Raw genomic sequence first — 21,365 nt, 5'->3', positions numbered from 1 at the left:
AGATAACTATGTAGGCCCTACCGTATAGAAATTAGCTACCGGTACATTGAATGGGGCTTCAACTTTGTCAATACTGCTGTTTTCTTCGTTTTTTTGCCAAATTTTTCATTTCAAAAATACCAAATGACAATTTGAATGACTTATCCTTCACTTTTAAGCAATTTATAAACAATTTTAATTTTTTTTTCTGAATCACTGAATAGGCCTTTAAGAGAATTGGTAGCAACTTTTGGACAGTATTTTACCAAACGTTCTGACATACATAACTACAAGACACGATATGTAAATGACCTAAATATAACCAAAAATAAGAAAGTCTTTTCTCAGATCATGCCATAAAAATCTGAAAGCTTCAAAATCTGTTAAACATTTCCGCAATTAATTCAAAACAAAACGTCTTACTTTTTGTCAAAAGTGCTCGATTTGTGCACCAAGTGACTAGACTATAATAATTCGCTATTAATTATATACATTCCTTTTGAATATTCATAAGCTGTATACGTACGTACTGGAATACAAGCTCCACTACGGTGGTGATTGATTACGTTGTTTGGGTGGAGTCATCTACATTGACATTGTTTATGTTTAATTGACTTTCGATTCCAGTGTATGTAATTTATATTTCCAAGTGTATTATTAATTAATTCTGATCAAGATGCCTGATATGACCGATGGAGAGTTGTTGGACAAATTCACGACACCGTGTATAAAGTACACGCTATATGTTTTCAATTTTTTATTTTGGGTAAGCTTAAAAAACTTGTATTGTTAATTGTATTGTATGTATGAGTCTATAAAATTTGATTGAATTGTTAGCGTACCGTGGCGTCAGTACAACTCGAAACTGTCCAATAATTTACTCACATTTTAGACGTTTCAAAGTAAACGATAAGTAAATTATTGGACTTGTAAAACATAATTTATCAATAGTACCGTATTAAATTAGTATATCTGGTTCCATATACCCTGTGTAAAGATAGTCACTTGTGCTGAGCATGAAATTGGTCACTTATCGCTCACTGTTCAAAATGTGACATCTACACCAATTACAGTCCCGAAACTGTCTACTTTTTAGCCGACCTCAATTCCGAAACATTTAGTGATAGTTAAAAATCGATCCCCAACCCTTTGGTTACCTTTGGGCCGAATTTTTGAAATCTCCATTGAGTCTCCGTGTCTGAAATTCCCCGGCACAAACATCGAAAATGTAGCAATTCTCAGTTCTCGGTGATGATACTATATCCGCATCGCTGTTTTCATACATGAATATGCATATCTCTGACCCTGTAAGGTCAAAAAGCGTGGCGTTGATTTCAACCAATCTAATCCACCGTTTAATAAGCAGCTTGATACTGGCGTCATATCTGGGGTGATCAGGAGGCAGGAGCTACCATTTTGGTAAACTGAACTCAACTTGCGTTCTTTTGGTTCACATAAATCGAACAAAATTTTCAATAACGGGTAATAGTATGATTTCAAATTTTTATTAATGAAGTTACTTGTAGTTTTGAGGAATGACAAAGTTGTTTTTGGAAACTTAGATGTTTGTTTCAACTGATGATGTAGGATCATCAAGGTGAGTGAGAATTCGTGAAGAGATTTGCTTGTTTGAGTGATAGTAGGATACGGGATGTAGGCTAGTCCTCTGTGTTTGACCGGCTCCGACCAGATATAGGTTCCATACAGCAATCGGGTATTGCTGTCTAACTAACTAAATGCAATTGAGGCGTCGTGAATTGAGGCGTGGGGCCGGTCAAACACAGAGGACTAGCCTACACCCCGTATCCTACTATCACTCGGGACTAAGTTTGTCAATTAATAAAAATTGGTGAAAATTTAGATGTCACAGTCCTGGTCACCTTTGAACTTATTAAGTGAGCATATTCATGTCAGCGATGCGGATATAGTATCATAAGTGACCAATTTGATTGAGGTCGGCTAAAAAGTAGACAGTTTGGGACTGTAATTGGTGTAGATGTCACATTTTGAACAGTGAGCGATAAGTGACCAATTTGATGCTCAGCAGAAGTGACTATCTTTACTCAGGGTATTAAATTAGTGCATTAGCCATAGCTCATGATGTAGGTACATGTATGACAGGGAAACCTCAGTTAACACATTTGCTAGTCAGCCAAAATGGCCTAAATAAACCGGCAATACAAATTTACATTGAAATTTAAAAGAACCGCTTGGCCCAATTTGGCTGACTAGCAAATATGTTTTAAACTAAAGTTTGCCTTTTGTACCTACATGATGCAAGCGTGATTCAGTGTGAGTGATGCTGCGGCTGTGCGCATATCATGTACGGTACACAACCTTGGACTAATGCTTAAATAAAGGACCTTGGCAAAAGATTATAGTAAGAATTTAAATTGAATTATGGATATTATGGAGTAATAATACAGAATAAACCAGTCATTTTTACACAAACAAAAATACCGGTAACGCAAGATCAATTTTTAGAAAACAGCTGGTGTTTACATTTCACCGAAGACCGGATCGAATCTAAAGCAATATGGTACAAGTTTTTGAAGACACAGACCCATGTCACACACTGCCTCCCAACCTGGTGGAATGACTCATCTCCCGCTGTTGTAAATTTTTTGGCAGAGGCACTAATTTGTTATCACCTTGAAAATCAATGAAATTTCTTGCACACAATGTAAAATCTCAAGTAGCCAATTCTTTAACAATGGTTTCGGCTTATTCCTATCAACATATTTTGTTCACCCGATCGTCTGTTGATAGAAAAAAAGACACATCATTCATCATGGCAGTCAGGGAAAAAATAGTAGGATGTAAAAATAATATAGTCTCTGTTAGAAACACACATTCCAGAATTAGATGCTGATATTTATGAATTATTTAAAATGAAAAAGTTATATACCGTATTTTGTCAAATAAACGCCCGTAGGCATTACATTTTCCCATGGGGGGGGGGGGCGTTTATTCCAGGTTAATTTTAGAACGATAATTCCCGTTAAAATCATTAGGTAAACTTAAAACTCACGCTAAAATGACGAACTATGCACTAGAAACACTGACTTCCGGGTTTCCAATCCAGATTTTCACCAATTATTGACGCTATTATCGACCATGTGGGCAACTTGGTAAGCTTACTATACACAAGATAGCATGGAAATATCGGCATTTTTGAAACATCTTGGTTGAAAAAAGTTGTGGGGGGGCGTTTATTTGAGGGGGCGACTATTTGACGAAATACGGTAGATCAAGTAGCATTCTGCCTTGTCTTTTTCAGCTGGTGTCATTGTTTGTGTTAGCGGTTGGAATATGGGCCTTAGTAGAGAGAAACCAAGTTACAAACGTCAACTCGTACGTGGAATTCTTCACTGATCCTGCCATTGTTATGGTGGTTGTTGGAAGCGTTGCCTTCATTTTGACGTTTACAGGATTTCTTGGAGCACTCAGACAAAATTGCTGTCTACTCACATTTGTAAGTATATGTGTACATCCATATCAAAAAGATGCACTTGTCGGCTGCTACATACATGTGTCTCTTTTTATGTGACAGCTAGAAATAAATACAGGCATGAGAATTTTCAGTTTTAAAACTAAATAGTTTTTTTTAAGTCATAATTTCTGCAACTTTATTTAATTACAGCATGTTTCTGGTACTCTTTGCCCAATTTCACTTTCACTTTTTGCCCATCTCCAAACAGGCGTGACTCAAGTAACATAATAACAACTATAATATATAGTTAATCAAAACAGCTGAAGATAGTGTACGCTTTCAACGCTGTGAATTTTTTTGGGTTGTTTTGGAGTTACAATTCAGTGTTCAGCTATTTATCTGATGATCGCCGTTTTAGGCGTGAAACTCCGAGTAATAAATCATGCTGTTATAACATAATTACGCTGTTTTATGTATTTTAATAACAACTATAGATATACCTTTTTTTTTCAAAACACAAAATTACTTTCAGAGTACTTTTAATTACGTAATCTTATTTGCATAAAGTCATTGCTGCATGTATACAGGTGTACCCTGAAAATTTTCAACATTGGGGGAAAAAATTGAATTGTAGTAAAAATAAGTACCAACGCTGCCTTATTTTTAGTATTCGGTAATCTGAGTATACTTGATAGTGTGAAAGAAGAAATGTATCCATCAACAGATGATGTAAGGGGGATGTCTTTCAATTTCATCAAATATAATAATAATATAGGCCTCACACACACAAACAAACAATAATGGTATGAAAATAGTGAGAGGCGAGCACACAAGGTAGAAGAGCGTGGCCTAGCGGTTAAGGCATAGGACTGTGAACCCAAGGGTCAAGGGCTCGAATCCCAGGTCTGGCCCTTTGTGTCCTTGAGCAAGACACTTCACTCTACTCGCTTAGTGCTTCGGAGGGCACTTTAAGCTGTCGGTCCGTGTACATGCATATTTTCTCACATTAATGTAGTGTGCACGTTAAAGAACGCCACAGGCTATTCGAAAAAAGAGCAGGGATCATCCGGTCATGTTGACTGTACTTCAAAATACACTCATCTACTCTAGGTTCCAGAGTAAAAAATAAGTACAGCTTGTCTGTACGCAGTGCGACAATACTCATACATATGAGGGAGGCACTTATAAGAAGAAGAAGAACAATAATCAAAATGAAACGAAGCCAATGATTGCTGTGGTATGAGATCTATCACAGTACAATAGAAAATGTACAATAGATAATATTGGCATGTGTATGTGCCCAATTGTCCTTATGCTATTGTGTTTATGCTAATGTCAATAGGTAATCAAGTACTCAACATCGCTAAATACATATTTGTTTTAAAAGATAAAATCATAAGTAAATGTCATCAAAATATATTATAGATACACTATGGTTGCAAAAACTGCCCTCGTACAAACACTGCACAGACTCATTTGTGGTGTGACAAAGCAAAATCAGTCTGAAGTCAGTCCTATTCAATTTTCAGTTTCTTATATTGATTGTTACAAGCATTTCCAAAGCTACATTTTGCAGCAAACCCCATTGAAATTGGACAGCTAGTTCAAAAGGTATGAACAGTTATAGAGTTTCCAAAACAACAGGAAACAAAAGGAAATATTTCCTTTGTTTGGTTATATCTCAAGATCAATACTTCCGACTTCTAATTCATTACTTTTTCCCTTTCAGTTTTACCTCTATTATGTTTTTCACTGCTAACAAATACAATACTCTTTTTGTTTTCATTCTGCAGTTCTATTTGTTTCTACTTTTGATCTTCATACTTGAAATAGTGGCTGGTATCTTGGCGTTTGTCTACAGTGGTGAGGTAAGTCTCAGATATTACAGGCAGAACTAGACATAATACATACAAACATTCATTTATTTAAATTGTGATTGATTAGAGGTTAATAACTGCTCATCGGTTATTTGGAGGGCACTGTGGAAAAATCTAAACATTTTGCCTTTGGAACCGAGGAATATCCCGAGGGGTATTCCGAGGTCCAAAGCAATTTTTAGATTTTTCACAATGCCCGACATATTACCGATCCAAAGTTATTAACTTCATTCATAACTGTCACTTTCATCTCTTCACTTTACAAAATAACATACAATTTTCCTCAATTTTTATTTTGCCTTTCCAAAAATCAATCGGGCTAAAATAGGGCGACCAATAACAGAAGTGCAAATCACAATCTGTGCAAATATGGTAGCGCGCAATTCAAATACGGCGGCCAGCGCTCTCACAATTTATTCGACACACAACACGGCATGCGCAGAGGTTACTAATATTTACGTTGATGGCGCGGAGGTCCACAGTTGAATATTAGTAACGGACTAATCGCGTTCAGCGTTTGCATTTTGGCAAATAAATAAAAATGATTGGATTGCATGTGTCGCGTACTGAGGTTATGAATTAAATCTGGTCACCCAGAAAACTCACTTTTTGGCTAGATGGAATCACTGATATTGCGACCAACACCTTTGGTCTTCATCTGGGTGGATGATACTGAAGGAGGAAATAGCCCAAGTTTGAAATGCTCTCATTTTCCATTCAATTCAGTATAATAAAGTCTAATTGGGCCAAATGAGGTATCAAAATACACAACAGAATTACCCATCTATTGATTACTATATTTAGTACTGTAGATTGAGTATCTTTAAGATATTGCTTTTGTTTTAAATGTTCATATGTGACGCGATCTGGTCCATGGGGGCCAAAGGAGGCATTTTTGAAAATTGAGTTACTGTAATTATTACATTACACATATAATAGGCTATCATTTATTGAAAACACCAAAGGTCTAGCATACTTGGTTCTAAAGTTATGAATTTTTTGATGTCTATTTTCTTATGTGTTTTATTGTTTTTTGCTCCATATTTTTATCTTTATCTCAGTTTCAAAATTGCCGCCTTTGGCCCCCATGGACCAGATCATGTCACATATACTTTTTGTGTTCAGTATACTTGGAATGTACACAATATTGGCAATGTCCATTCAGATAAAAACAAGCATGCTTATAGTATGTCTCGTCTCAAGTTGAGAGTAATGCCAGGTTGGATATTGCAATGGCAGATTTGAATCAGTGCATTTATATGGTTGCATCACAAGCATACAGTCAAATTGCCCTTCTGCACATGTGTATACACCCCGCAGGATTAGGATAGCGTGCATGATTCCAATATGCCACTGTAGAATCCAATGTGGCAGTACTCTCAACTTGAGATGAGACAGACAGAGTATTGGACTATTGATATAGTGGGTCTTGAGACATAGGTCTTCAAATTGTGTTGGATCTTGAACATGGTATCTTGATCTACAATCAAAGAAATAAATAGTTGGCACACTTTGACAATATGTTGGAACTCTTCATTGCTGCTCTGAGAGTTCAGTGAAATACTAGCTCTGAGAGTTCAGTGAAATACTAGCTCTGAGAGTTCAGTGAAATTAGTATAACTATGTTTGATGAGGAGTACAAACCTTCCCCTTTCCCCTTCCCTTCCCCATTCCCTCTCAACCAATGTTGTGGGGACTGGAGAGCCCAATGTCAAAATTGCTTTCATCAACTTTGAATTGGGAGATAGGGGTAGCGATTTACAATTCCGTACTGACGCGAGTATAGTCCCACCCCGTTTTTGGGTGAACATTTTTCAAAATTGGGGGGGTGGGACTATACTCGAAAAAAAAAAAAAAAAATATTTTTTTTTTTTAAGTTTTTTATTTTTTGGTTTTGTAGTGTCCCTAGACCTAAATGCTAGGATCATTCATGATTGACCTAAAAAAAAAAAAAAAAAAAAAAAAAATTCAAGATATTTTGTATTTTTAATATGAAAATTGATAATTTGTATTCATGTCATAGTCTATTAATGATTTCAAAATGCATTGAATTTGAATGCATTTTGAAATCATTAATAGATTATGACATGAATACCAAGTATCAATTTTCATATTAAAAATACAAAATATCTTGAATTTTTTTTTTTTTTTTTTTTTTTTAGGTCAACCATGAATGATCCTAGCATTTAGGTCTAGGTCCTGGGACACTCTAAAGCCGAAAAAATAAATAACTTACAAAAAAAAAAAAAAAAAAAAAAAAAAAAAAAAAATTTTAAATTTCTGAAATTTTTCGAAAATTTGGGGGTGGGACTTTACTCGAAGGTGGGACTATACTCGCGTCAGTACGGTACATGTATTTTGCCAGAGTGCGCCAACATTAATTTCTTTGATTGTAAGGTATCATGTAAATTCAGTAGGCTACCACCTATCATGTTTCAATTGTTGGTTGCTGGCTGCTCTGGGTAAAGATTAAAATTTGTTCATCCTATCAACCCAAAGAACTAAGTATATACTTTTCATCTCTAGATGTGACTCTGTATATTTCTTAAAATTATGCAGTTCTGATGCCTTCAGCTAAGAATGCGATGAACACCATTTGAATCTAAATACCTATAGATTGAAATCTTCCGGTCTTCAGTGTGCTCAATTGGCTAGAGCGTCGTGCTAGTAATACAAAGGTCGCTGGTTTGTTTCCGCCAGATGCACTGGGTTTTTTTTTTCAATGTTTATGTGCACTGCCGCTGGCTGCTCTGGGTAAAGATTAAAATTTGTTCAGAGTTAATCTTCAACATTCAGGTCAAATGAAACTTCTAGCCATCAGATGTAGGCCAGTGAGTCATTGTGTCAGTAAATATAAAGATAATTACCATAGGTAGTGTATGTTACATGTGAGGACACAGTGGCTCAGTGGTTACAGCCTTGGACTCATAATCTGAGAGCTTGCTTGACGTGTGTGGGTTCGAGTCCCCGTCCCACCACTGTGTTGCGCCCTTGGGCAAGGCGCGTTGCCTCGCTTGCCTCACCCCACCCAGGTGCAATGGGAAGCTGTTAGGGGTAGTCACAGTCGTTGTACTGATGAACCCTGCGCCATTTGTAGGCAGCAAACATGGTTCCAACATATTCTAATGACGGCAGAATAAATGTAAAGCGCTTTGAGGCTGTTTACGGCATAAAGCGCTATATAAATATCTACATGTATTTATTTATTATTACATCAAGACTTAATAATGATGCATCCAATGTTCTTTTTTTTTTGCAGTTTTACCAAGCAGTTGATAACATTATAGAAGAATCAATAATGGAGTATAGGTTCGATGGAGATCTCACCAACTTTATTGATTTTGCACAACGAGAGGTAAGTCACTTTAATATCCTCCGAGCGCACCATGATTGCAACCCTTAGCAGACAATTACAAGAAGGATGATAAGATCTAAAAGAATACTAAAAAAATACAGTGTTTTGTTGTACCATTTCAAAATATTATTCTACATGTAATTCTCTGCTTTTCTTGTGGGATGTTTTTTTTTTTTTCAGTTGCGATGTGGTCAGCAGGGTTGTACAAAAATGTAGCTAGGATATTTTTAGTGCTGGGTGGCATTTGATGAAAATCTTGCCTAACTCAATAAAATTGTGCAATTTTGGTCTCTGATTGAATGGTGGGCTCCAGTGGTAAAATTGCAGCTGAGTGTAGGGCTCAAAAACTGAGTAGTGGGCTCTGCTGCCCACCACCGCCCACTGTAGGTACAAACCTGGTGGTTGGTTATGGCCGACTTCATTTCTGAAATTGGAACATTGAATTTCTTCTGCTGAATTTCCTACCTGCAACTTTTTCAGCATCTTCTTGGTGCTGTTTAGCCTTGTTACAAATGGTCTACCTGTCTTTCCCATGTAAGACTTGTTTCACCCTTTGCATTCAGTATCATAAATGACTCTGCATGTTTTGGTGGTATCCCACTTTGTCTTATGGGTATACTAATAGTCTTTTGTTGGTGTTGTGTAGTAGACTGCTGCCCTCAGTCAGTCGTCAACCGTCTGGATTGACAACTGAGGAAACTATGTGGAAAAAAAGTGACAGATTTTGCAACAGGATTCCTGTTTCATAGAGCATGCACAGTTGTGTCCAAATTGACCTTTTGACCGAGTTTGTTGTTTTTAGAAGTTCAGAGCGCGATCTTGTCACAGCGGCGCGGTACAGCGACGCGGTACACAGGCGCCGCTAGTCAGTCGCGCTACGGCGCACAACCAAAGTCGCATTGAAAAGTTTTCAGAAGTCCGACATGGTACGGACTGTAAGATAATCAGTCGTCACTACGAAGCATACACAGTACATGCGAAGTGTAGACGGCTGATTGGAGTTAGTCTAGTTGTGTAGCTTCATAGTGACAGCTATGTGAATGGTATGTATACATACACTCTTAATTTCCACCCGGCACTCAAGTTAATTTTGAGCTCAAATTTAATGAACAATCAGTACAAAAATTTGCAATTCTTATCAAAATTTCAATTTTTTTACCATTTCATATAAATTTCACCCGGCACTAAGATTTAGCTACCTATAACCCTGTATACATAAGTGACGATGTTCGAAATGTGACCATTTTTGCACCACATTCTGTCTCACGATTAAACATTATTTCTTCTTTTTACAGTTGGAATGCTGCGGTGGTGATAAAGGCTATCAGGACTGGAATCTGAACCGTTACTTTAAATGTGATGATCCAGACAATATTAGTATAGATAAATGTGGGGTACCTTACTCATGTTGTAGAGAAGGCAGTGGAACTGGTGATATTATTAACACGCAGTGTGGGCATGGAGTACAGGAATTATCTGTAAGTATGCAAATATCAACAAGCCCAAGTATAGATTCAAGTACAACAAAGGTCCTCATAACATTGCAAAATATAGAAGATAGCTCAGTCAAGAATAAAAGCATTCATGTCTTAACCCTAACGCCCCAGGGGCTTTTTGGCGACGGGAAGGGAAAGAGGGAAGGAATAAAGAGAGAAAACAAAGAAAGAAGTTGTTTGCTCTGGGTGGGATTCAAACCCGGGAACCCTCGCATGACAAGCACTAGGTCGACAACACTTTGCCATGTGTCTTTGGCTGGCCTGGCCAGAAAGCGTGCCTTTCGGTACACCAGCAGAGACCAACATTACCTTAGTCACATATACGCTCCACTTCAATTTCAATGACACAAACATTTACATGGCAAGTTTGATTAGTGAGATTAGATCATAGCTAAGCTCATATGTTAACTAGAATCAAAATATGTAATTCTTGATCATCTGAACCTACTCAGTACAAACATGTGCTATGTTGAAAGTGTGAACTGTTTTGGGAGTCTCTGAATGCGACTGTCGCAAGGGTAGGTCGCAATTGTGTTATTCCTTGACGCTGTGTACGCAGTAGGTACCTGCTCTCATGATCGAGAACTAAATATTTTGAGTATACCAATTCTAATTTCAAATAATTGCAATGGCTGGTTAATAAAATGTACACAAAATAAGTATATATGTATATTGGGTGGAATTCCTTATTCAAATAATATCTATCAGATCCAATGATGCATTCTGTAAAAATTGTATTTCAGAGTGTGGAAGCAGCTAATATTGTATACACATCAGGGTGCGCAGACAAACTACTGAGTGAAATAAATATGAAGAGCTACATAGTGGGAATAACAGTGTTTGGTATAGCAGCCATACAGGTGAGTGAGTGAGTGAGTGAGTGAGGGCAGTTATTGCTTTGGCAATCGTAGACAGATGAGTAACTAGATCACTGTCTGCCCATCCCTAACCTCGGCGGTAGGTGAAGCCAATGCATTTATTGCATCCAATAGACAACACATCCATGTATTTATCATAAAAATTGATGCACATTTGTATTCTCTGTGCTGTCGGCAGGACCCGAGCACCACAATGTTTCCTACTTTGCTGATAGCATCATTATACAGGGTAGTAAAGGGAGTCTTTATTCTTCTTTATATTATATTTGTGGAATACCCTAAAATCCAAAAATATAGAACAAAAGCTAGGCCATCCTGTGAGTGACAAAGCTGTAAATGATCAGATATTGACATCGCACTGCATCGTGTAGCTTCTTCTTTGAAATACTCTTCAACGTTCCACAATGAATCACACGAAGAGGGTGTGAGTGCGCCAAGGATGTGCTATTTAATATTGTTACTTGTGTCTAGCTTCCTGAAGAATTCAGATGAGCTTTTCTTGAATCAGGTTATTTCTTCAGTTGAGTGGAGATCTGGTGGTAATGAATTGCAGTCAACAATGGTGCGTGTCTAAGGTTCTTGTGGGTAAATTGAAAGTACAGCTAATAGAGGTTATAGTAGTTAATAATAGTTAGCCGCAAACATGGCCGAATATTCAACTCTGTTCAATAGAAGCAAGTCAATATCTCTAACATATGCACTAGTTACCTCCACAGAAAATACATAACTTGCACCACAGGTGGATCCCAACAGTATATTGAATAGACTGCATTACGGCTGGGTGGCCGGTTCAAATCCTTTAATTGAAGCCAATCTGTACAAGCATGCAGGGCCTCTATAGTAGATTATGAATGAAGTGTATTAACTATATGATTCTTATTTAACAATGTCCATTGTTATTTTTCTATTGTTAGCTTGGTGGTATGGTATTGGCATTCATCATGTGTCGGCAGATTGAGCAAGAACAGTGGAGATATGAAGAATGCAAAAAACGAGGCCTGGAAACTTGTCCCAAACACAAACACAGACGATGAGAACCATTATGCACATAGAGGTTATTAATTACTGCTACTATAATGAAAGACAGAGATAAAAAAGACTAGTTGGCATCTGACGTCAGGGCAAAGGCGCGCCATGATTGGTTGCCGACCTCTGCAGTATGGCATTTTCTAGTTGTCAGAATTTCAGACGCGAACTGGTCTTTTTATCTCTGTCTTTCATTATATTTGACTGTTTAAGAATGTTTTTGTTTGTTTCTTTTGTATTCTGTCATCAGGTCAGTAATACCTGTAGTCAATTTAAACATAGTGCAGTACTTTTATGTAGTCCTGTATGCTTATCTAATGTACAGGGGATTGTACGGCATACAAAAACAGTACTGTGTGCAGTACTGTTGGTATCACTGATTGTGGGATGCTTTAAGCATATCTGATGCGATCAAACAAAATCAGTCGGAACTCGGAAATATTAAATTTTCAGTTTCTTATACGATAGTAAAAAGCATTTACAAAGCTGGATTTTGCAGAAAACCCTATTGAAATTGAACAACCTTGGCTGTATCTCAGAAACAATATTTCTGAGTTCCGACTGATTTTGCTTGATCGCATCACATATATGTACAGGCCTTGGAATGTATCATGTTGTAAAATTACACCCCATAATTGATGTATAAATGGTACAATACTTTCCCAACAGGATTTTGAGAAAGTGCAACAGATTGCTATTCTAAGAGAAATATTTATGTTAACGGCCCCATTTTCCCATTTAGAAATCTGTCAATATGTTCTATTTTGAGGTCTGTGTATATAGTTTAATTTACAGTTGGGTCTCTGAGTAGTGAATGATTGATTTTTGACCAATGCTTTGATAAAAAAAATCAAATCACTTGTGACTCAACGACTAAGCCCAGTGGGCAAAATTAGTTGTAATCATGTTGTAATAATGTCATAACAACAAAGTCATTTGTTGTCTATATATTATGATTTTCACTTGCTTGTGTATGAAAGTTTTTAATAACATTATTATACAAATAACATCATACTAGATGTTAAATAAAAAATGCTTGAAATGTTATGGACATTTGGCTTTGACATAGTTTCAAGAAGGTGTTAAAAAGGTTTTCATACACAAGCAAAATAAGACTGCAGATTTTTGCATACTTGGAGTGCTTTTGTTTTTGCTGAACAGCTGCAGGCAGCACGCTAAAACTAGATTAAGTTTCTGCAAAAAAAATCAGAGATGCCACTTTTCCGTAAATTCCAGGTTTTTTTTTGTAAATTTGCCCAAAATTTATGTTAAAAAAAAAATTAATAATCCTTGCACCATCTGCTTTGACATGATATGATATTCAGAAGGAACCTTTCAAGGGTCAATATTATATCTGTATGCCATTGATTATGTCCCACAATAAGTGTCTGAAATTGGAGATTTTTAGTTCTAGAGAGCCTCAAAACCCACCAGCTTCAAGGGACTTCCCTCAACCCCCACCAGGGGCCATAGGGCAGGCTCCTGGACTTTGGCGCTCGCAGTGCATGGTTGCATGCACTTGGTCAGATTCTTTTTTAGTTATCTAATACTGATTGATTTCCGTTTTTTTATCAACACCTCGGTGGCATCTCTGAATAATACAAGACAATAGATTTGAAACTAATTGTTAGGTTTCCAGTTTGAACACTTTGGTGCCTTTGCTCGCATATGGTAAATGCTGAAACATATAAATGCCTATTCTCTTACCAAGTTTTCTGCTATAACATACTTTACGAATGTAGTATTATATTTCTGGCTTCCAAACAATGAACTATTTCGATACGCATGTGAATGCACACATAATGCACGGGAAATGAATGAAAGAATCTGATATTTTCAACACCTTGTTTGAAGACATGAAAGAATTATTAAAGAAAGCAAAAGAGGCTGTAAATGACTAGTGACGAAATTTGATTCCCAGGATTATATAACAGCAAGTTATTTTTTGCTATATTTTGGCATATTTGTATGTCTCCATGATTCTGTAATTCTGTAACAATAAAGTATTTGCCTGCAAAAAACAAAACTAACTTGAAATGAACTAAAGCAATAATGTGTGATTTCAATAAAGAATAGATATTATTTGTTTTCCACAAAATGTTAGTTTTCACTGATCCCCTTTTAATTTTGAACCAACAAGTGAGGTAAAATAAAGAAAATTGCTATTTCCTTCCAGCGCCTAAAATGCATGTATTAGCTCAACGATCGTTATTGAGCTTCATGCAGCTGGGATGTATAAATAAGACGTATAGCGATATACAGTTTATATGTCACTGATTCAATGATGCACATGCACGAGACACATCAGCCATCACTCGATAGGTGAATTCGGAATAAAACCGTTAATCTTCGGATTTAATATAAAACTTAACTGTAATTGAAGCACTTTACATGGCATTTTAGTACACCGTTGGGCATTACAATCATGCAAAAAGTAGAAATTCAAGAAACATCGAGGGCATCGCTGTAGAGTAAATCACACATTATGCTTTAATGAATTTCAAAGAAACTTTTAAGCCACCAGAAGCTATTTATTTTATTAAATAGTCTCAAAATATCGCAATAAGTTAAAACTAGGGTGTGTTGTATATGTACATTAATCATGCCGTCTTTCAATTTTCATATATCTTTTCATATTTATAGTGGAAACAAGATTTTTTTAACTAGGGGTACTTTAGAGGCTTTTTGCTTTAGAGGCTTTTTCTATATCTAAATACCTCACAAATAGTAACTCAGCCATTATGAATATGCATATATATAGCTTCAGAACTATTGATTATATTCGTAATACTTCAACGTAGAAAAAATAGATGGTTTATTTGCGCTCATTTTGATACTTAGTATTCAAATTGTTAAATAATAAAATAAAATAAACAGTGTTTTTAAGTAAAACAACTCTGAATTTGAAAGTTGCATTTACAGCGTTCAATGGTTTTTAAACGCAAGCATTGTGGCATGGAAAACCCCCCATTATCTTTGCGGTGAATTAAAATCAATACAATGCACTGCAGAAATGAAAATGGACATTTGTCACTTCAAACTTACACTGAGACCGCAGCACTCTGTCAATCGTAACAACAAGGTGTCAAAATTACCGTAATGAAATGGTCTCTCTCCTTCTGTTTTCAATTACCGAATACAATTAATAGTTTCAAAGTTAGAGGCATATTTATAATGGCTGATTGACTTTTTGTGATGATTATATTGTTATCAGGGTAATGAGATAGCAAGGTTTGAATAGCAAAATTTATATATTTTGTAAACTTGTGTATAAAAGAATACTTGTATAGTAATATATGTTTCATTTAACAGATATTCACTCACTGTGTGTAAAATGTAGAGATAAGTACTTCAACTACCTGACTATTTAAGAAAATATAACTTGTAACTGTGTTGTTAGGTATACTGTAAACTCACATTTATAAATCTTCAAAATAGTGTATCAAAAAGGAATTATGTATACATAAAGGCCAAATTTTTTTATGGATGTCATGCATTTAATAAAGAATTAAGTTAAAGGGACTAAAAAGATGTGGTGAGGATCAAACAAATCCAGGGGGATTTTTATTCGAAGTCACTTAAAAATGGTTTTTTTTCAAAACCAAGTAGATTTATTCACTAACCTGACAGTTTTGAATGTCATGGGTGGCATTCTTCCTCAGAGTGTTGAACTATGACCCGACACCTTCTCCAGCAAACTTTGGCATGTAGAGGGTGTAGTACTTGTTGTGATGATGGGGTCATAGATGTGACTTAGAAAATGAGCCCCTTCGTCTCTGATCATGACTTGCAGAGCTATCAGCTATCGCAGATTTGCCAAGTTTGCTTTCAGACCGTTTTCTAGTCTGATGAGTGTAGTTCTTTTTCAACCCAGTCACTTTGTCTGTTTCTTTCATGTGTTCACTATTAAGTACTATGCCCTCTACAGGCTAGACTTCTCTGTAGTCCACTTGCCCATTTTGCATACTCTGGCTATTACATTTAAGCATAAAACTCTGATTTATATTGATTTGTGTGCAACTGATAGATTTTCACATCTGTATCTGATCTTTTCAGTCACCGCACTCCCTCTGTTTGTTAGCTTCCCAAGTGGACTACTGACTTTGCCTTGCGGTTAAGATTTTTAACACAGGACTCTATGGAGAGTTAGGCCAATTTCTGGCCTAACTAAAATTGGCCATGATGTAATGCATCTTTAAATGGATCTGCCTTATGATTGGTCGCCCATATCTCGCTATGGTTTAAATCTTCCGGGCCCACGCCATTACCATTAACTACACCGTACACAACTATCTGAGGTATTTGCGGCGCTTTTGTGTTGACGCGAAAGTTAATCTCTCGTCAAACATCTAGCGCGTCTTGTACTATACCATGCTTAGTACTTGTGGTTAATGGACTGATAAACAAGTATGCAGCTTGACAGTGCGTTTTTAGAGAGCAAAGTCCCGGGGTAAAGTTCTGCTTAAAATTCAAAGTCCATGGTCAGATTTTCGGGGTTCGCTATCAACAAACTGGTAGATTCCAAAATCAGAATTGTTCAGTATTAAAGTGAGCCATTATAATTATGCAAGATAATGTTGCATTCAGTTACTTTTATTGTCACTAATTATCTGATATTTTTAACTCTTTATGGCCATTTTACTATTGAATACTTTAATTTTAATAAACATCAGTATAATTTTGAGTTCAACGAAATGGGTTCATCATGACTAATAGGCCTAATAACATATTTTTAATAAAATTCGACTATGGCATAGTCTATCTACAGGCCGAAGTTAGTCGTGGAAGGTGTTGGGTCATAGTTCAACACTCTGAGGAAGAATGTTGACCATGACATTCAAAACTGTCGGGTTATTAGTGAATAAATCTACTTGGTGTTGAAAAAGGAACATTGTAACCTGATTTTCTGCAAACCTGATAATCTATTTACGGACTCACTAAAAATGGTTGATATAAATCCATCTTTGAGATTGTGTGGCCTATTAAATTGATGGCCTGGTGTAAAGAACTAACTTAAGATTAGTCTATCTTGACTTGAAAACACAGTCTTATTCATTGTAGGGGTTGATTAGTTACTACATTGGTAAATACTTTAAAACTGCAACAAAAAATGACGTACATGTATGTGAGGAATAATGTACATGTAATTGGAAATTCTACTGTAGGGCAACACACCATTTTTGCTTGGTTTACAGTTCTTTCAATAGTCGGTGTATTGAGCTATTCCATTTAAAATCCACACTACCCCTGTGGAAGATTTAGCTGAAGTCCCCCACAGAGGGAGTATGCATTTCAAACAGAATAGAAATTTGGGTAACTTCCATTTGAAATACTCACTCCAGTTGTGGAAGATATAGGTAAAGCCATAATACAGGGGAGTGTGAGTTTCAAATGATTAACCCTGACCAATTACATTTGAAAAACATACTCCCCTGTGGAAGATATTTCCAAAATCTTCCACAGGGGTAGTGTGGATTTCAACTGGAATAGCCCATTGTATATATGATATCAATGTTTGTGTCATTTAAACTGGACTACACATGTAATTTCTTACAAGAAATCGACTGCTCAATGCCAGAAGTGGGTAAGTGCAATAGCTGCCATGCGTAGCTGCTATGTGTAGATGAGTACAATATACTGTGTGTAAATTGCCAAATGTTGACAGAGCAGCTATTGTACTAACCCACTTCAGGCACTGAACAGTCGAAATAAAGTATCACCACCTAAAATGGCATAACATTGTTGTTATTGCCATGTTTATCAATACAGCCTTACATTGATGTTATTCCTTCAGGACCTCCTACCAGCATGTGCCTCTATCAACTGTTATCAAGTCGCTGTTACTGATTTATTGATATTCAATGCACAATATGAACAAGTATAATGGTGCATTTCACACTCGTGGTGGCACAGTAAATTCAAATCTCATGTGGTTTATACTGATTTTTCTCTGGTGAGGTTAGTGCGTAGTTCACCAGGCTCTGCTTTAAAAAGTGAGGGTTTGCTCAAAATGCTTACATACTCGTGTGTTTAAAGACGTTGATTAGATGTGGGTGCAAAATAGCTACCTAAAACGGTTGATGCCACTGAATGCACCAGGGAAAAGTCAATATAGAACATTTCTAAAGAAAGGTTATTTCATTATATGTTACACATGATGCCAAACACAGCACCTCTTCACTACTGACTTTGGTGAACGGGGTGCGTTACCTCCAAAGAGAACAAAAATTGACCCAAAAGAGGTCCATGGGAATGTCATGGTGTGTCATATTTTGTATAAGCCTATATCCTTTTCTACAGTAATGTCTTCAAGGACTTCCCTTAATCAGCAATTCACATTTGGTATTGTTGACTCGGAATTGGAGCGGTTGTCACACACACACCCCCACACCCCACACACGTATTAGAAATGGCAAGGACAATTATTCATTTTTCACTCAAATTGATTTTGAGAGAATTTAATGGCATTTGTGGCATATGGTAGCCTGTATCATGGCCAACCAATAAAAATGAAATTGATTGTTAACAAATGACTTAATTGGCTTGATCACTTCACAACCATATGGATCTACATTTATACTGTAGATTTTGATAAATTCATCTGATCAGCTTTTATCATTGGTATAAAGGCAAGTAGGTAATTATCCTGCTAGTTCTGAACTGCTATTGATTTATGTTTGCTAATAATGTTTTCTACATGTTACAAAGTTTTCAGAACCAACTCAGTACATGCACATATTCATATATTTGTCCAAAATTTAAGACGTTAAAGACTTAATTAGGAGATTCAAAAAGAAATAGCAAGATATGGAAATAACACAAATCATATTTGTTATTTTATGGAAAATAATTTTGTAGAAATATTTTTCAAATCTTAAAAAAGTGATATCTAATGGCAGTAACAATTTAAAGATTTATTTGTTGCACATGTAAATGACAACCATAGTTAAATATTTTATTCTGCTGGTAGAGTGCAAGATGCATAAAGTAAAAGTTCGGGACCAAATCTTTGTGGTCATGGAATTGTGTCATACAAAAATGTTATCCAATGTAGTCATGATGTCAATTATCCTGAAAAACAAAAGTGAGGCATCTCAATTTCATTGCTATTGTTTCAAAGATTTGATCTGACTATAAGGGGTGAAATCAAAACTCGACCGGGGGTCAACTGCCGGTTCAGTCCGGTTTCTTTTGTTCTCAACAATGGAAACCGGACGGAACCGGTGGTCAACCGCCGGTCCAGTTTTGTTTTCATCCATAAATGACCATGTGGTACAATTTGGGTGCATTAAGCAAATCAGTTGAGCACTAATAACATCAGCTGATTTTCGGTATCACTCGGATCAGCACAATACCAATGGAGTTTAACTTAATTGAAACTTCATTTGTGAAGCCTTTATCAATACCAACATTAGTTTCATTTTGGAGTTGGAGACTTGGAGTACAGATTTTGATTATATGTAGTCAGTGCTTGCAGTATTTTGAAAAGACTTTTCAGGCTGCTTGTCCTGATCATTGTGCAAAAAGAACCAGATCATGCCTGTGTTACACGATGCTATGTGGCTTGTTGAAATAGCACAAGTTGTTCTGCGAATGATGTGATGATGGCGCGATTTAATTAGCTAATCAGAACCCGACTTTCTGTTTACACTGTAAACAGCGTCTAATCGGTAGTGCGAAAAATCTTTGTAGAAGCACAGAAAAATCTGGAAAATACTGCAGTGCTTGACAAGTCCTGCTAATAGGTCTGAAGTAGTAGAAATACATTAATGTTGTAATTTTTCCTCACAGGCTATGATATTATCAAATTACTCTAATCTCAATTCCAGAAATTTTAGGAATAACGTTTCAAAGTAAAAAACAAAACAAAATGCACCCTGTCACCCCTTGCCTTTCCCTATTGAGCACCTTGTAACTGCACAGCACACATTTATACTTGTGGACCTATTTATCTACAGTACTACGAGCCTATGTATAGTAAAACTTGTTTTTGTATATTTAGTAAGAATTCAAATCTATGTATATTAAGGTACTTTAATATTAATATTTATACTATTTTTAAACTATTAAATGTCTTTTTCTTACAAGTCTGGCCTTCATGTATTTTTAAGATAGTAATCATGCAATATATGTATATTTTGAAGTAGAGAATGTAATTCTTAGGTTTGTGTGCTACTGTTCTATGTTTTATAGCTATAGCTTTAAATCAAAAGATAAAAGAAACAAGACGTTTCTCAGTATATACTATTATAGTCAGTTGGAGCAAAGATCTTATACAATGAGATGAGACACTTCGTACAATTAACATGCAAACGGCCTATACCGATGTGAAGACAGTGCAAGAGTCACATTTGCCTAGTCTCGGGCCAGACTGTATGAACGACGAGTGTCAGGACCACATAATTAACTGATTGTGTAGGAGACTAGCACGAGAGTCACATTTTCTGTGCTCAGACTAGCTCCGGAGTCTTTGAGGGCTTGATTGGAGCAGTCTTGGTGATTGTACTTTCAAGAATGCTTGTGAGATTCCTCTCTCTCTCAACCCATAAATGTCGGAATATTTTTCTATGGGTGGCATCTTGGATGTGGATCATGAAAACTTTGAACTAAACTGGTTAATAATCCCAAAAATTGTTACGTTCCATTGTAGGTATTAGCCTTTTCGAGATATGGTGTACACAATAGGAGGGCAGTCTTCAATATGGGTAAAACCCAGCAAATTCAAAAGCCTTTACCCACTTCGTGCAGCGCCATTTTATTGTGCCCACCATATCTCGAAAAGGCTAATAAAGATGCTGCTGAAAGGAAGTTTGTTGTACTACATCCAGGGTATGAAGTTGATGTTAAAAAGAAGTTTGCAATAAATCATGTTTCTAGAACATTGCTGTCATTTTGTCTCATCTGTAATTGCTGTCAACAAGGCCGCTGCTGAGTGCCGTTACGACCCCTTTTGATCAGCAGTGACATGTGCAGGATTTTTAAAGTGGGGGACTGGCACTTGATTCTCCAGACAGACTTTTAGACAATACCCTGAATTTTATTAAACGTCATTCATTAGGCCTAAAAAAAAATTGTTTGATTGGCGTAACCCGACCGACCATAAAAATAGGCCCGACCCTAGACTTTTTTTTTCTTATTTTTTTGCAAAAAATGAATTAAAAAATCAAAATAAGATCAAAATTTTTTTTTTAATTCGCGGATTTCAGCTTAAAATGCGTGTAAAAAAAATAAAAATTGCTGACCGACCTACCCTAATTTTTTTTTTTTTCATGTTACGCCAATCAAACAATTTTTTTTAGGCCTTAGTACTGTGTTGCTGCC

At 36.4% G+C, this 21,365-nt stretch overlaps 1 protein-coding gene across 1 annotated transcript; it reads left to right on the top strand.

Moving 5' to 3' along the window:
* The first annotated feature begins 520 nt into the window (after positions 1-520).
* LOC140147296 (tetraspanin-33-like) lies at positions 521-20,923 on the top strand. Its single transcript, XM_072169078.1, has 7 exons — positions 521-745; positions 3,260-3,454; positions 5,206-5,280; positions 8,549-8,644; positions 9,940-10,122; positions 10,884-11,000; positions 11,933-20,923. The coding sequence occupies exons 1-7, from the start codon at positions 656-658 to the stop codon at positions 12,050-12,052; spliced, it is 876 nt and encodes a 291-aa protein (XP_072025179.1). The 5' UTR covers positions 521-655; the 3' UTR covers positions 12,053-20,923.
* The last annotated feature ends 442 nt before the right edge of the window (positions 20,924-21,365 follow it).

This window comes from Amphiura filiformis, chromosome 1 (assembly GCF_039555335.1).
Source record: "Amphiura filiformis chromosome 1, Afil_fr2py, whole genome shotgun sequence".
Taxonomy (NCBI): Eukaryota; Metazoa; Echinodermata; class Ophiuroidea; order Amphilepidida; family Amphiuridae; genus Amphiura; species Amphiura filiformis.
The sequence above is the reverse complement of the archived record's forward strand: the minus strand, read 5'-3'. Positions and strand labels throughout refer to the sequence as shown.